The sequence below is a fragment of the Notamacropus eugenii genome, chromosome 2 (genome assembly GCF_028372415.1).
Source record: "Notamacropus eugenii isolate mMacEug1 chromosome 2, mMacEug1.pri_v2, whole genome shotgun sequence".
Taxonomy (NCBI): Eukaryota; Metazoa; Chordata; class Mammalia; order Diprotodontia; family Macropodidae; genus Notamacropus; species Notamacropus eugenii.
The window spans coordinates 289,852,524-289,867,734 of record NC_092873.1 but is presented as its reverse complement, the minus strand read 5'-3'; the positions used below and the strand labels follow the sequence as shown (position 1 = coordinate 289,867,734).

General features: G+C 39.4%; 1 protein-coding gene across 4 annotated transcripts in view; it reads left to right on the top strand.

Moving 5' to 3' along the window:
• The window catches only part of DRAM2 (DNA damage regulated autophagy modulator 2), a 42,124-nt gene that overhangs the window by 6,003 nt on the left and 20,910 nt on the right, over positions 1-15,211 (top strand). For 3 of the 4 annotated variants that reach the window (XM_072644314.1, XM_072644317.1, XM_072644315.1), the window contains exons 2-4: positions 179-208; positions 1,874-2,017; positions 8,985-9,052. In XM_072644314.1, the coding sequence (XP_072500415.1) occupies positions 1,887-2,017; positions 8,985-9,052 (199 nt within the window). In that variant the 5' untranslated portion in view covers positions 179-208; positions 1,874-1,886. The remainder of the gene's footprint in view (positions 1-178; positions 209-1,873; positions 2,018-8,984; positions 9,053-15,211) is intronic. The other variant, XM_072644316.1, reaches the window with a different exon arrangement.

Here is a 15,211-nt window from a genome sequence, read left to right as displayed (position 1 = left end):
AAGTATTATATTTGGAACTGAATATAATTAGCAAATATATTATGTAAGCCAGATAAGCTATTTTAACAAATATTTTATTTAATATATTTAATATTTTACTTAATCATATCTCTGTTTCTCTTACCTTGGAAAATGGACAGTTAATTGAATTGTACATATGCTTTTTTTTTTTTAACAGATCATCTATCACTGCTACTCAGGCACTTTGGCAAGTATCTTATTTCATTGCCTTTATTTTATGGAAGAAACTAAGGCTTAGAAGGTTATGGCTTAAAAGAATTGCGAATTAGTAGCCACATCATAGTACATTTATAGTTCTTGTATTTTGATTTAGTTCAGCCAGTAGGCAATACAGAGAAATGTGTGTGTGTGTGTGCGTGCATGTGTGTGTGTACGTGCACATTGGTAATGAGTATTATACTATTTTTACATTTTTGTATTACTAGATGGCAAGCTTAAGAGGCACAGTGGATAAAGCATCAGGCCTAGAGTCAGGAAAACTGGAGTTAAATTCTGGCCTCAGACACTAACTGTGTTACCCTGGGCAAGTCATTTAACTTCCACTTGCCTCAGTTTCCTCGGCTGTAAAATGAAGATAATAACAACATGTATAGTCTTATTGTGAGGATCAAATGAGATATTTTTAAAGCACTTAGCACAGTGTCTGGCACTAGGCAGTGTATAAATGCTTGTTCCCTTCAATTCCCCTAAAATATTTCTTGTGCCATCAATAGGATTAAGTACTGTTGTGTGCCTAGTGTGCTAAGCATTTGGTCCCTTCATTGCTAAAAGCCCAAGGTAGACAGTAATAATGTATACATTCATATTCAGGATATACTTTTAGAATATAGACAAACTAAAACATAAGACATATAAATAGTAAATACATTTATTTAGGTGGTTAGTAAAGTGGGAGTAATATAAATTATAACTGATACCTTTTCAATTAGTTACTTGGTAAAATTACTTGGTAAGTTACTTGGTAAAATAAGATTTCAGAATTCATTTCAGAGGAAGAAAGTTTGGTGAGCTGTGACAGCGAGGATTCTCTATATATAAGGGCCAAAGCTTGAGAAGAAGGAGTAGATGATGAATAATAGTAGATAGGCCATCTTTGTACCTTAGTACAGTGCCATACAGGGATCAGGTATTCAGTGTACATCCACTGTACCTTGGTCTCTGTGACCAGAACTTTACACAAAACATTGAAGAACAGGCTTAACCACATAGTTATAGACAATGTGTGAGATATAAGTTAAGCCCATACTTATTCCTGGATAATCATGTTTGTTTTTCCTCTCTGTAATTTCCAGGTTTCTAGTAGATCAAGGATATGGTAAATAGTCCAGTCTGGAGAGAGTGTTAGAGTAGTCCAAAGGAAAGAGTGAGAGGGGCCCTGTAGTGGTTAGTAATGGTTTGGTCAGGTCTCTCTTGCTCCAAGTCTAGAGTCCTTCACCTCTTCATTTACCACTGTTCCCAATCACTGAATCCCCAGTTTTACCATCCAGTTTTTTCTGTGTTAAAAAAAATACATATTTGAATTAGATATTAGCAATTTGTAATATAGACATGTGTGAACATTAGTATGTATTGAAATTCCATTACCCTACTGGTTCCTTATTGACTGCCACAAATCTGAGTTTATCATTTAAAACCCTTATTAGCTGATATCCTCATCTCTTCCAGAGATCATTTTAAGATAATTAGGTAATAGTGATTTTGTACATGAATTTCTTTTTTTCTCATGAGACGATGTTTCAGACAGGTGGGATAACTTAAGAGAAAGAGAGATGTTCTCTCCCATACTTACCTAAACACACTTCTTATATGTATGTTGGATATTTTTCTCCCCCCTTTTCCTTTTTTGCTTCAGAAGTCCGATTGAGATGTGGTGGTTTCAGCAAGGACTCAGCTTTCTCCCTTCAGCCCTTGTTATTTGGACAGCTGCTGCTTTCATCTTTTCATACATAACTGCGATAACTCTTCACCATGTGGATCCTGCATTGCCCTATATCAGGTCAGTAAAGTGGTAACAGACATCGGATATGATTGTTCTTTATCTGGAGCTCTTTCCCAGGATCACTTTTAAATTGAAAACCAAAAGTTAAAAACAGATTTGCAGGTGGAAATTTCATACTGACAGCAAAAAAAGAGAAAACTGTTTAGTTCAGTTCACCAGACATTAATGAAGTTCCTCTTTTGTGTGAGGCCTTTACCAGGTGCAGGGAATGCAGAGACAAACACCAGAGAGTTCCTGTCCTCATGGAACCAAGATTCTTTTGAGAGATACAACATGTATGCAGGCAAGATAATTTAAGGAAGAAGAGAACAGTAAATAGGGGAAGAGGAAAGGTTTCCATAGTTGTAGTTTTTACTCACTTTGCTAAAAATCAATAGACTTACTAGTAAACATAGATGTTTAAAGCCTCTCTTGGGATGCCTGAGGACCAGAGGGAGGGAGTTTGTTGAAAGTGACGAGCTATAGAGGAATCTCTTTATAACATTTTGCTTGAAAAACCAGAATTTATGTCTGTATCATATTTCCCAGGAGCCCCAGAGCTGCCTAGTATTTTAGATTATTCTTTTTCCATACTCTTTCCTAATTATGTGGTCATAGTAATCCTAAATGATAATTTCTTCTCTTTCTCCCAAGTCCATGAAAAGAATTCTGACATACAATATTAAAATAAACTGTTCCCCCAGATCGATGCTAATTTATTAGCTCAAATCAAGAAACATCTAAAACTTACTTTCAGAAGTTGAATTATAGTGGGTCTGGAGCATACAGAGCAATTTTATTTATTGTCTATGACCAGTAACTAGAGGGTAAAAGATTGAAGATCAGTGTTCTAAAGTTCTTGGACCATACTTCTAAGACTATCTCAAACTAAAGATGGTAAAACCAAATAGTTTGTGTACATAGAGGTTGTATAGCCTTCTGATTTTTATATGAAATTGAAAAAGTTATACATTTGGAAAACAAAATGGAGTCCATCCTTTAATAATGAAATTGTATCTTATGGCCTTTCCCTTTCCACATGTTTTACCACAGGCAGTTAGATAAAGTGGAAAAAGCCCTGCATTTGAAGTATGTGGACCAAGATTCAGATTCCAGCTCATGGCACTTATGACAGACAAATCAATTAACCTTTGTTCCTATTTTCTTCAGCTGTAAAATAATGGGGTTAAACTAGATGATCTCTAAGATTTCTTGCAGATATAAGTCCCCCAATCTTAGTTCTTGTTGTGGGTATCCAAGGTTTTGTGATTGAGGGAAATGTCTTTGGGCCCTTCCATGGATGGCCATCTTTGTGCCTTAGTACAGTGCCATACAGGGATCAGGTATTCAGTGTACATCCACTGTACCTTGGTCTCTGTGACCAGAACTTTACACAAAACATTGAAGAACAGGCTTAACCACATAGTTATAGACAATGTGTGAGATATAAGTTAAGCCCATACTTATTCCTGGATAATCATGTTTGTTTTTCCTCTCTGTAATTTCCAGGTTTCTAGGAATCATAGTTGAGCCTGCTAACTTTCCCTGAGGGAGAGAGAGTGAGTTCTAGTTCTGGCATTAGAGGACCTATGTTCCATTTTCACCTCCGATGCACACCCTCATTCTTACCCTGATCTCCAAGTGATATTGGACAAGTCACTTAACCTCCTTAGCTTCAAGTTTCCTCATTTATAAAATGAGGTTAAACTAGATGGCCATTGAGGTCCCTTTTAGTTCTATATCCATGAACCTAGAATTCCTGACCTGGAATAGTTAAATGTGTTTTTGTTTGCTTGTTTTGATAATTTTGTTTGTATGGTTCTCAGGTGGAAACAGTCAAGGCTACCATTAACTTCCTTTTCTGCACCTCCAGCAATTGGAAAGAAGAATTAGCAATAAAATAATAATATCATTTCCAGGTTCCATAGTGCCGTTAACTCCATAATCCAGTCCAGCATTGTGTGCAGAGGATTGTGCTAGGTGTTGGATGTGGTGCCCAGTTTAGCCACTAGTCCTTCCCTGCTGGAGCTCATAGGCTAGAAGGGGGATGTAACACACATATCCAGATAACATCACTATATGATAAGTGCATTAGAGAGGTGCTCTAGTGTTATGGGAAGTCTGAGGGGAAAAGCCATTACTTTTCCAAACAGATGGCATGATGTGGGAGGCATTTACTCTTCTGTAATAAAGAAGAAGCAATGATAAAAGTCAGTAGAGTAGTTAATTTGCAAGTGGTATTTGAGAGCTAGACTACTGGACTAGTAAATGCTGATGCAAGTGCTGTAATATGATTGGAAAGAGAAGAAAGCAGCTTAACTTGGCCTGCCATATACACCACACCCAAACATGGGTGGAGTTAGACAAGAAAAGAAACTTACCAGAATCTTTCAAAGTTCCTTCTTTACAGTAGTATTGGTATGTCACAAGATTTATACAGTAGAATTCTGTTCATGTTTCTTCCTTTTTCTCTACAATAATCACTTTACAGTAATAATTAAGAAATTAAGATTTGCTCAGAATTACAAATCTGGGGAGGAAGGTTAAAAAGTTTTTTCATTAAAGCTCCATTCTTGAATATGGTTATCTCCTTCTCCATGTTCTAATCTGATGCAGCAGTTTCTTACCCAATAGAGCCATCTTTCATTGACATAGTTGGATAAGAAAGAAGAGAAGCAGGGCCAGCTTGGTGTTGTTGCATAAATACAGGTAAATTACTAAAAATACAGGTTCCTTCAAGGGGCCCATGATTCCTGCTTCTCTCATAATAACCTTTTTATTTGGAAAAATGAACCTTGATGTATTGGAAAGGTGAAAACTTTTAAGAGGTAATAAACCACCTGATTTAACTTACATAACTCTTTTAAAGGTCAGGGAAAGAGCTAAGCTATACTTAGAGTTTTATTTTTTTTAAATACTTATGACATTGGTATGGCCCGACACCAGATACAGAAATAGAGGGAATACAGCAGATTGCAAACAGGGTGAACTAAAATTTATTGAAACCTTAAGGGTTTAAGAGTTCACTGCCCCCACTACAAAATTTTAATTAACTAAAAATCACTACCTTTCTAAGTAAGCCCTGACTAAGCAAAATGTAATTAAATCACTTGGTCACTTTTTCTCAGTGCTTACAGTAGGAAGATTGATAAGCAGAATTCATAACATTCCTTCAGTGGTTTCACTTCCTTGTCTGAGGACACTGCTGGTTCTGTTTTAAATCACTCTTTATCATTTAAACTCTCAGGCTCCTTTAAAAGGGTATTGCTGCTTTTTCCTACATTCATTTCTGCTTCTCACATGTTTTCCCAATAACGTAGCACTGACACACTCCAACCATCATTCTTTTGCAATTTTTGTTTTTTGTTTTTGTATTTTGATGAATGAACAAGGCAGTTCCCTGTGTGCCATCCTCACATGGAAGAGAATCAAGGGAACTCCCAGCTGCTCACTGTTGACATACCCACTGTCCAGAGTCCATGGCAATGTTGCTTTGATTACTGTTCCCAGAGTTAGAGAGGGAAGCAGGGAGCAAAGGCACCCACACAGAGGACTTGTTGGGGATCTTGGCTGGCTAGACGTTATGGTGGAGAGTGAGGTGTAGATGTCCTTCCAAGGCATGATCTCTGGAAGTTCACTTCAGAGGTCAGTTCAGGTTGGCAGGAAGAGGGCTGGGGTGAAGCCTCAGGAGGCATTACAGGAAGCTTCTCATGGAAGCTAATGCCTTGAACTCTATACTCCTTCCCCTCAGTTCATTTTCATTCTTTCCCTCTGCTAGGTGTCTTATGTTAGTCTGTGAACATGTTCCCATTTCCCCATTCTGAAAAAAAAAAGCCTACATTTTATGTGACCACCTTCCAAGCTTATTCTGTCTTTCTGCTTCCCTTAACTGCCAGATTCTTAGTCAGTACTCCCTGACTCATCTTCTTCATCACCCATTTACCCTCAAGTCCTTTTCACTCCAGCTTCTATGACTACCTCTGGTCTCCAAGGCCACTAATGACCACCTTATTACTAAACCCAGTGCATTTTATGTCTCTCCTCATCCTTGACCTCCTCTGGCATTTGACATTGTGGGTTCCCTCTCTTGATGCTCTCTCCTCCCTTGTCTTCTATCATATCACACTTAGAGTTCTCCTCTCCACCAGCTTCTGCTGCTTCCTGCTGCTCCTCCCATATTTCCTAAATGGAAGTGTTCCCTAAGGTTCTAGTAATAGCCTTACTTTGTGTGCAGTCTCCCTTAAGTGATTCTATCTATTTCTATGACTTGAAAAATGACCTTTATACAGATGATTTCTAGATCTATATCTCATGTACCATAACTTCCTCAGTTCCAGTTCCATATTTTTTAAATGCTGATGCATGCTTTCTCTGAATGGCTTGCTTATACTTCAGACTCAGCATTTCTAAAACTGACCTCTTCATCTTCCCTGACTAACCCTGCCCCTCCCCCAATTTCTTTATTTTTGTTAAAAGACCATGATCTCCCCATTTGCTCAGGCTTTGATTTGCAGTTATTTTCATTTCTTTCCCATCCTGCCAAATCTAATAATTTCTGTTCTCACAGTATCTCTCGTGCATTGGCCCCACTGCCACCACCCGAGTTCATGTCCTCTCACACTATTGCAGTAGCCTCCTCGACAATTTTCCTGCCTCCATTCTTTCTGTTCTCCACATCACTTTCCAACCCTTCCTCATATCACTATGGTTATATTGCTCTTCTACTCAGAAATCTCCAGGGACCTCATTTCTCACTAAATAAAATGTAAGACTTGAGCTGTCAAGCTATGCCTCATAAAGTTCTCCTTTATGGAGTCCACGTCAAGTCCAAACTGGACAGCGCTCTGTCACTTGTGCTTCTACTTTTACACACATGCTTATCTCCTTTTCTTAGTGTCCATTTCAGAGGACATATCTTCCATAAATATTTCCTCGACGGACCTGTCTGCCTAAATAAATGTGGTCTTTTCCTTCTCAATTGCTCACATTGCTAGGCCAGAACATCTCCTTTGTGACTTACTTCATTGTCCCTTATATCACTGTTATTTGTGTACTTTTCATTCCTCCATCAGGTTCTTTGAGAATAGGGCTTACATTTTGGCTATTTCAGTCAATTATCAAACATTTATTAAGTACCTACTGTGCCAGACCCTGCTGGTCACTGGAGATACAAAGGTAGCAGTGAAATTGCCCTTGCCTAGAGGACCTGGTTGTGTTTATCAAGTATTTGTAGAATGAATACTTTTGGTTGTTAAGACCTACATCATTTGTTCACACTTTTGTTAGTTTCTCATTGCAGATAATTACCAAGATATTTTTATGGGAATGTTCAGTGATTCCCATTATGCTGGCTAGCTTCTTGCATGCATCATGGCTGCCTTAATTAGAGTACTCAGAATTTGTCCTTGTGAAGTTCATTGTTTTAAATGTAGGTTATTTAGAGGCTTCCCCGAAGTGGGATGTTTCTGTTTCATTCAAGCTGAAAGTATAGCAGCCACTCACAGGCTCTGTCCCAATATTGACTGATGTGGAAGCTTCATTCTGTTCACTTTTTCTAACGTAGGTTGGTTTGACCCTCCTTAGGCATTCTGGTGACTCTTTACTTCCAGGGACTTCCCATATTTATGCTGGACTTAGTGTAGACACTTGATCAGTTTTAGTCCTTCTGCAGCTTCAGAACTCCCAAACTGATGCAATCCCACCAGCTTCAGCCTTCCCCAGTAGAAGGGATTATAAAGCTTATACTACTACCCAGCTGCATGCTTTACTTAGGATGATAGAACACCACCAGGTTTATCACAGTGACTGAACCTGAAAAAAAATTGGACATTTAAGTGGAATTATTTTTCCTTAAAAGGCAAGGAATTGTGGAGATCTAGTAAATTACAACGTGTGTGAGTTGAATGTCAGTGGTCTTTTTGCATTGGAGAGGGAGAGACTTCTGGGTAAAAGGTCATGTTGAATGAGGCTGTTTTTTAACTAGTTACCACCCTTTAGAGTAAAGTTGTGTTTTCTGGTGTAAAAAGCTCTCCTGATCCTGGGTAGCTGGTTTATATATTCATACTCCTTGATGTGTGTGGGGGGCGTGACTTAGAGTAACATGTCACCATTGTTGGGGTCCTTGCCCCAGTAATGATGATGGATTAATAATATAACTTTTACTTCACAGAAAAAATACTTTTTAATTGTTGATGTGTGTATGAATCAAGCACAGTTTTCTCAAAACCAGTGATGTCAAATTCTAATATAAACTGAGGACACTAGATCATAAATAAGGATGACCATGAATATTAATAATAACAGCCAACATTTATATGGAACTTAGGATGTACCCTTTATGATTATTGTCTCATTTGATCTTCACAATCATCAAGGTGGTAGCTGCTGTTATCCCCATTTTATAGAAGTTGTATTTGTAACAGAGGTTAAATGACTTGTCTGGGGTGATAGAGCTTGTAAGTGTTTGAGGCTTCTTATGAACTTGGGTCTTCCTGGAGCTCTGTCCACTGCTGCATATTGACTTAGAGAAAACTACACATTAACATTACTTATGTTGTATTATTTTTTTTATTTTGTTAAATATTTCCCAATTATATTAGTTGGATTCCTAGACCTGGACTATATATTTGACACCTCTGCTTTCCACAGTAGATGCTGAATTAACTGTACTTTGTAAGCCAGGGATAATGATGATGATGATATTAATAATTCCGTTCCTCCCCATGAAGGAAGTTTCCTTTCTGGCATTTGGATAACAAATGATCATAAGTAAATTCATGTGGTTAAAGTAAAAAGAAAATGAAACTACTCATAATATTATATTCTCTTTAAGGAAAGCCATGAGAAAAGTTAGGCCAAAACGGCCTATTGAGAGTCAAAGGATTGCTATAGAGAGTAAAAGGTTCTTACATGCTTCTCTTCCTCATTGTGAATAATGGGCAGTGTTTTTAGTGCAAGTATCCACATACTGATGTTTTTCTTTCAGTGACACTGGAACACTGGCTCCAGAAAAATGCTTGTTTGGGGTAATGTTAAATATCGCTGCCGTCTTGTGTAAGTACTATCAATGGCCTTAACATCTTCTAGATTAAGTAGTAACTAACCTAACTGCATAGAGTATTTTGACAGTGCTTGATTGAAATACACTGTTAAAAATAGTAGCAGCTGAACCTATTTTATGTTTTAAATGTTGCTTATCTTTCACAACTTCAAGAAAATGCAATTTCATCAACTGCCACATCAACTCAGATCTCTGAACTTCCCCACCAGCTTTCTAAAGCATCTTCACAAGTTCTTCCAACTTCACTGGCCCAACCTTTGGCCTACAGATCATCTGTGACCAGGCCTGTGCTTGTTATAGTGGATGAAAAATTACTTCAAACTTTAGCCACGTTGTTTTTCCTTTGAATTACTGAAGTTTTTCTAAATAAATACATGGTGATTTTTTTTTTCATCTGCATTTACAAAGTGTTACAGTACCTGTATTGCCAGGGCTTAGCTCAGTGGTAGATGTGGCTCCCAGGGTTGCAAAATAACAGTCTCATATATAACAAAACAGATTTTTTTCTCCTGCTCAGCCCTTCTTGACCCAAGGAAAAGAGAAAATTGTGTCAACCAGAGAAGTCTTTCAACTGAGTCTGTCTTACATACTCAGTATTAGCCTTGGATATTTCTTACTGTCTTACCCTGCTAATCAAGGATGAGCAGTGAAAAAGAGAAATGAGAAACCCCCTCAATCCTATTCCATAATAATATAATGGGATGTGCTCTAGCTATAATAGATCAGGGTGGAGGAGGAAACCAGTCGGTCCATGTAATTTAGGGTCAACCACAACTGGAGAAACCCCGTCTAAGTGTTTGGGTCTGCCTGCTGCCCCATTTCTGTCTGTATTGATATGTTTGTTTGTGTGTATGTACGTGTGTGGAAAAAATACATTACACACATGAAAACGTGTGTGTATATATATTAACCCACCTGTTCTCTTAGACTCCAATAAATGTCAAGGTTGCTGGCTGTATTTTTTATAACAGTGTAACAAAAAACAGAAAAAGCAGAACAAAGCTGTATGTAGTTATTTACAATGTGTTAATTGTAACTATGATCACAGCCAAAGTAACCTTTAACTATCATTATGACCACTGATTTAACCTCATTTCTGGAAGAGTCTCAACATTCTGTTTTCTCAGGTTACCAATCAAATTCTCTCTCTCTTTTTTTTTAAAAACAATATTGAGTTAAGCTTAATTTAAACAGTAGTCTGTTTAACTCCCTATTGATTCCTCATATAAAAGACTGCTAAACTGTTACTCCCAAATTCTTGTACCTGCTAAAGATACAGCAGTTGTGTCGATTGGGGCAGCTAGGTGGCACAGTGGATGGAGCACGAGGCCTGGAGTCAGGAAGACTTCCTTAATTCAGATCTGGCCCCAGACGCTTACCAGCTGTGTGACCCTGGGCAAGTCACTTCACCCTGTTTGCCTCAGTTTCTCATCTGTAAAGTGAGCTGAAGTGGCAAACCAGTCCAGTATCTTTCCAAGAAAACTCCAGATGAGGTCACAAAGAGTCAGACACAACGGAAGCGACTGAACAGCAAAAAATTGTGCTTATAGTCTCTGTGTAAGAGTATATTGAAGTTGGTATTATACCCATTACACCAGTGTTTTTATCTTACCAGTCTGCTTTGAGCTAGTCCGTCATAGTTTTTTATTCTCACTGTCCCCATTCCCTTCATGCTTCAGTCCTGTCCCAGGCCATCACTCTTGCGTTGGCTATATTCTCTCTTCCCTAACACATTTTTCAGTGAACCAGCTCAACTCTACACTATTCATTTTTGAATCTCTGGCCCCTCCTTGACTTATTACTGATCATACCTTGCCAAAACTCATTATTATTCCCACCACTCACCTGCTTCATTCCTTTTCATGTGCTCCCGATCAGAAAATTATGAAATTGATTGACTGAGCCCCCTACAAATTCACATGATATAGTCTCAACTGAGCCCTCCCTGTCATAAGACAAAGGTTCTATTTCTTCAGTCACTTTGCTGTTCTACTCTCCAGGGGAACTATTCCATATCTTCCTATCTCTTTTCAGTCCCATGCTTCACTAATCCTCCATCTTCACAGCCTCACACTTCGCCATTCACTGAGACTTCTCCATCTCCTGTCTTACTCAGCTCCTCTCCTTCAGACATCTTTCTCCATGCTTTCCTCCTTCACTGTGGTCTTGGATGAAGAGGTGGCTCTTCCCCTTGCCAAAGCCAGTCTTTCAACATGAAATTTAGATCCCATCCCCTCCTGACTTCTCCAGTGGATTGTACCACCCCATCATCTCTATTCTCCCTTCAGTTGTCTTCAGTATCTCTCTACCTACTAGCACTTTCCTGTCTGCCTGGGCACCATCTCAACTTGTCCTGGTTGATATCTGGCCACTGGACCCAGATGGCTCCAGAGGAGAAAGTGAGGTTGTGGTGACTTTGCACAGCTTTCCCTCACTCAGATCCAAATCACTTGCAAGTCATGGTATCATCTTCCTGATAAGATCCCCTTTGAGAAAGAAGGACAAACAACAACTTCACTGTCTCTCTTATCCTTTAAAAACCCTCACTTGACCCCGCCATCCTTTCTAACTGTCACCCTGGCTCCCTCCCCACCTTTGTGACTGAACTCCTGGAGAAAGTCTTCTGTACACTGAATGTCTCCATTTCTTCCTTTCTCACCCTCCAAAGCCTTCTGTAACCTAGCTTCTGACTCCCATCATTCAGTTGAAAGTACCCCCTGCAGAGTTACCAATGATCTCTTTATTGCCTAATTATAATAACATTATCTCAATCCTGATCCTCCCTGACCTCTCTGTAGTATTTGATACTTTTGATCATCTTCTCCTTCTGGATACTGTCCTTTCATTAAGCCCTAAGTGTCTCTGCTGGCCCACCTTCTGTCTGTCCACCCACTTCTTATCCCTTTGTGCTAGCTTTTTATCCATGTCATGCTCACTATCAGCATCTCCCTAGGCTCTCACTGGGTGATCTTATCCGTTCTCACCCCTTCTTCTCCTTCTGTTGTCTTGCTTGGTGATACAATTGGCTCCCATGGGTTCAGTTATCAGCTCTACAGAGATGATTCCCAGTCATCTGTTTCTATCCCTAAGCTCTTTCTGAGCCTAATCCCACATCACCAGTTGCCTTATGGATATCTCAAAATGACTGTTCTCTAGGCATCTCAAATTCGATGTGCCAAACATAACTCATTATTTTTCACCAACCTTTTTCTCTCAAATTCTTATTAATATCAAGGTTATTGTCATTCTCCCAGTCATCCAGAAATGCAACTTTAGAGTCCCCTTTGATTCCTCACGTTAGTTCATTCTACATATGTGTGGAGTACATATATGTAGTGTGTATTTTGTTTCTAGCTCCACAACATTTCTTGACTATGTCCCTTTTCTCCACTTACACAGCCCTCACTTTTGACCCTATTCACCTTTCCCCTGTATGATTGTAATAGACTTCCAACTGGTCTCTTTACTTCGAGCCTCTTCTCCACTCCTGTCCATCCTCTACTTAGCTGCCATGGTGGTCTTTCTCATGTGTAAGCTGAACCATGTGATCCCTCTAGGATCAAAAATAAACTATTTTAGCATTTAAAGAAAGCTAGGGATTACCCAGATGGAGGAGGGGGAGCCTTCCAGGCACAGGGGGTCAACCTGTACAAAGGTACCAGGAATGAGTAGGCCTATTTGACTAGACCATAGAGTATGTTTGTAGTAGTAACATGCAGTCTTTCTGGAAAGATAGATTGGAGCCAGATTGTGAAAGACCTTAAATGCCAAGCAGAATACTTTGTGTTTGATCCTAGAGGCAGCAGGGAATCCCTGAAGTTTCTTGAGCAGACAAATGACCCAGTCAGACCTGTGCTGTAGGAGTGTCACTAATGGGAAAGACTGGTGGCCAAGAGGCTTATTAGGAAGCTGCTGTAATGGAACAGGCAAGAGGTGATGAGCGCCTGAACCAGGGTGGTGATGATAGCAGCTTTCCTCTATTATTGCCACAGCCTCCTGACTGCTCTCCCTGTATCAGATCTTTAAAGTCCTTTTCCTGAAACACAGATTGACCATGTGTTTCCCCTACTCAAACCAACTCCAGCAGTTTCTTACTGCTTCTAGGATAAAATTTAAATTCCTTACTTTAACTTTTAGAGCCCTACTAAACCAGTGCACAGCCTGTATTTCAAACCTCATTAATTACTTCATGCCCTGTATGAACTGCCCTGCTTTCTGCTTCTCACACATGGTATGCATTTGCACACGTATTGAGTGCATCTTTCCCCACACTTCCCCTTTCTTCCTTTAAGGTATTTCTGCAGTACCATCTTCTGCATAAAGCCTCTTCTGATTTCCCCTAACCCCCAGTGATCTCTCTTCAACACTACCTTATATTTAACTACTTTGTAAATATTTGCATGAATTTCCTCTTTATACTCTGTATGTATGTGCTTGTTTTCTCCCTTATTAGAATGGGAGTTCTTTGAGAGTAGGAATTGTTTCATTTTTTGTACTTGAATCCCCAGCACCTAGCACAACTGCTGGTCTTATAGTGAACATGTAATAAATACTGTTGATTGGAAAAAATGAAGAAACATAGACTAGCCAGTCATCTATTTCAGTGGATTCAGAATTAGATGAATGTCAGTTTGGAGGAATCTGTGCTTGGCCCTGTGCTCAGAAACACATTTATTAGTGTTTTAAATAAAGGTGACCTAGATAAAGGTATAGATGGCTTATTCATCTGTTATACAGAGGACACACAATTAGGAGGCATAGATAATTGGGTGAGAGAACCAGAAGCCAAAAAGATCGAGAAGTTAGAACTGAATCCAGTAAGATGAATTAATAGGAATATAGGTAAGCACATTGGTTCAAAAATACCAATTTTGTAAGTACAGGATAGAAGAGACATGGCTACCCAGCAGTCCATGATAAAAGGAGTCTCTATTGTGATAGGAAGACTAGCTCAGTATAATTAATTACCTCCTGTGTATCAGGCCCTGCATTGCATTCCAGGGGTACAAGGCAGTGCTAAAGCAGTGTCTGCTTGTAAGGAGCATAGATCCTCATGGAATGGACAAGATAAATTACTAGGTATGCTCAGGATACACATAGAGAATCTGAGGGGAGGGCACTAAGCAGCTGGCACTGCTGGGACACTAAGATGCAAAGGCGAGGAGAGAGAGCATTGCAGATGCGAGGAACAGCCAAAGCAAAGACATGGTGGTGGGAGGTGGAGCTTCATGTTTGAGAAATAGCAAGTGAACATAGCATGTGTGAAGGAGAGTAAAGTATAAGTAGATTGCACAGGTGGGAAGGAGCTGGGACATGGAGATCTTTGGATGCAAACAGGAGTTTCTATTTGATCCTAGGGCTGATAAGCCTCTGGAATTTATGGAGCTTGGAGGAAGGGAGGGTTGGGTGGGTTGGAAGTTAGATCTGTGCTTTAGAAAAAAGTCACCTTTGGAGCATGTGGGTGGCCCCATGGAGAGAGCCCCAGTCCTAGAGGCAGGAGGACCCAACCCTGGGCAAGTCACTTAACCCCAGTTGCCTCCAAAAAAAAAAAAGGAAGAAAAGAAAAAAGTCACCTTCACTCAGCTGCAGCTGAGTGGAGAACAGATTGGAAGACAAGAGAGTTGAGGAAGAGTGATCATAAAGAAAGGTATTACAGTAGTCCAGGTAAGAGGTGAGGAAGGCCCAGATGACTTTTGTGACTATGTAAGTGGATGGAAATGAATCTGTCCAGGACATGTTATGAATGTAGAAATGGGAAATAATAAGACCAAGGATGATGCTGAGATTGTGAGCCTGGGTGATTGGGAGAACAGTGGCACTTTCAACGTGAATGGAAAAGTTGGGAATAGAAGACTGGGTGAAAATGTTAGGAGTTCAGTTTTACACATGTTGAATTTGTGATGCCTAGAGGATAGACACCATTCAAGATTTCCAAGAGAGTTGTGATAATATGTGACCACAGCTCAGAAGAGAGACCATACAGGATATATATAGATAGATAGAGATATAGAGATATGGATTATATCTCTGTATCTCTATATCTCTATCTATCTATATATATATATGTATATCTGGGAATCATCTTAGGAGCTTATGTTCTCCTAAAAAATTGCTCATGTGATTTTGGACTTCATTAAGAGAAGCCCAGCCAG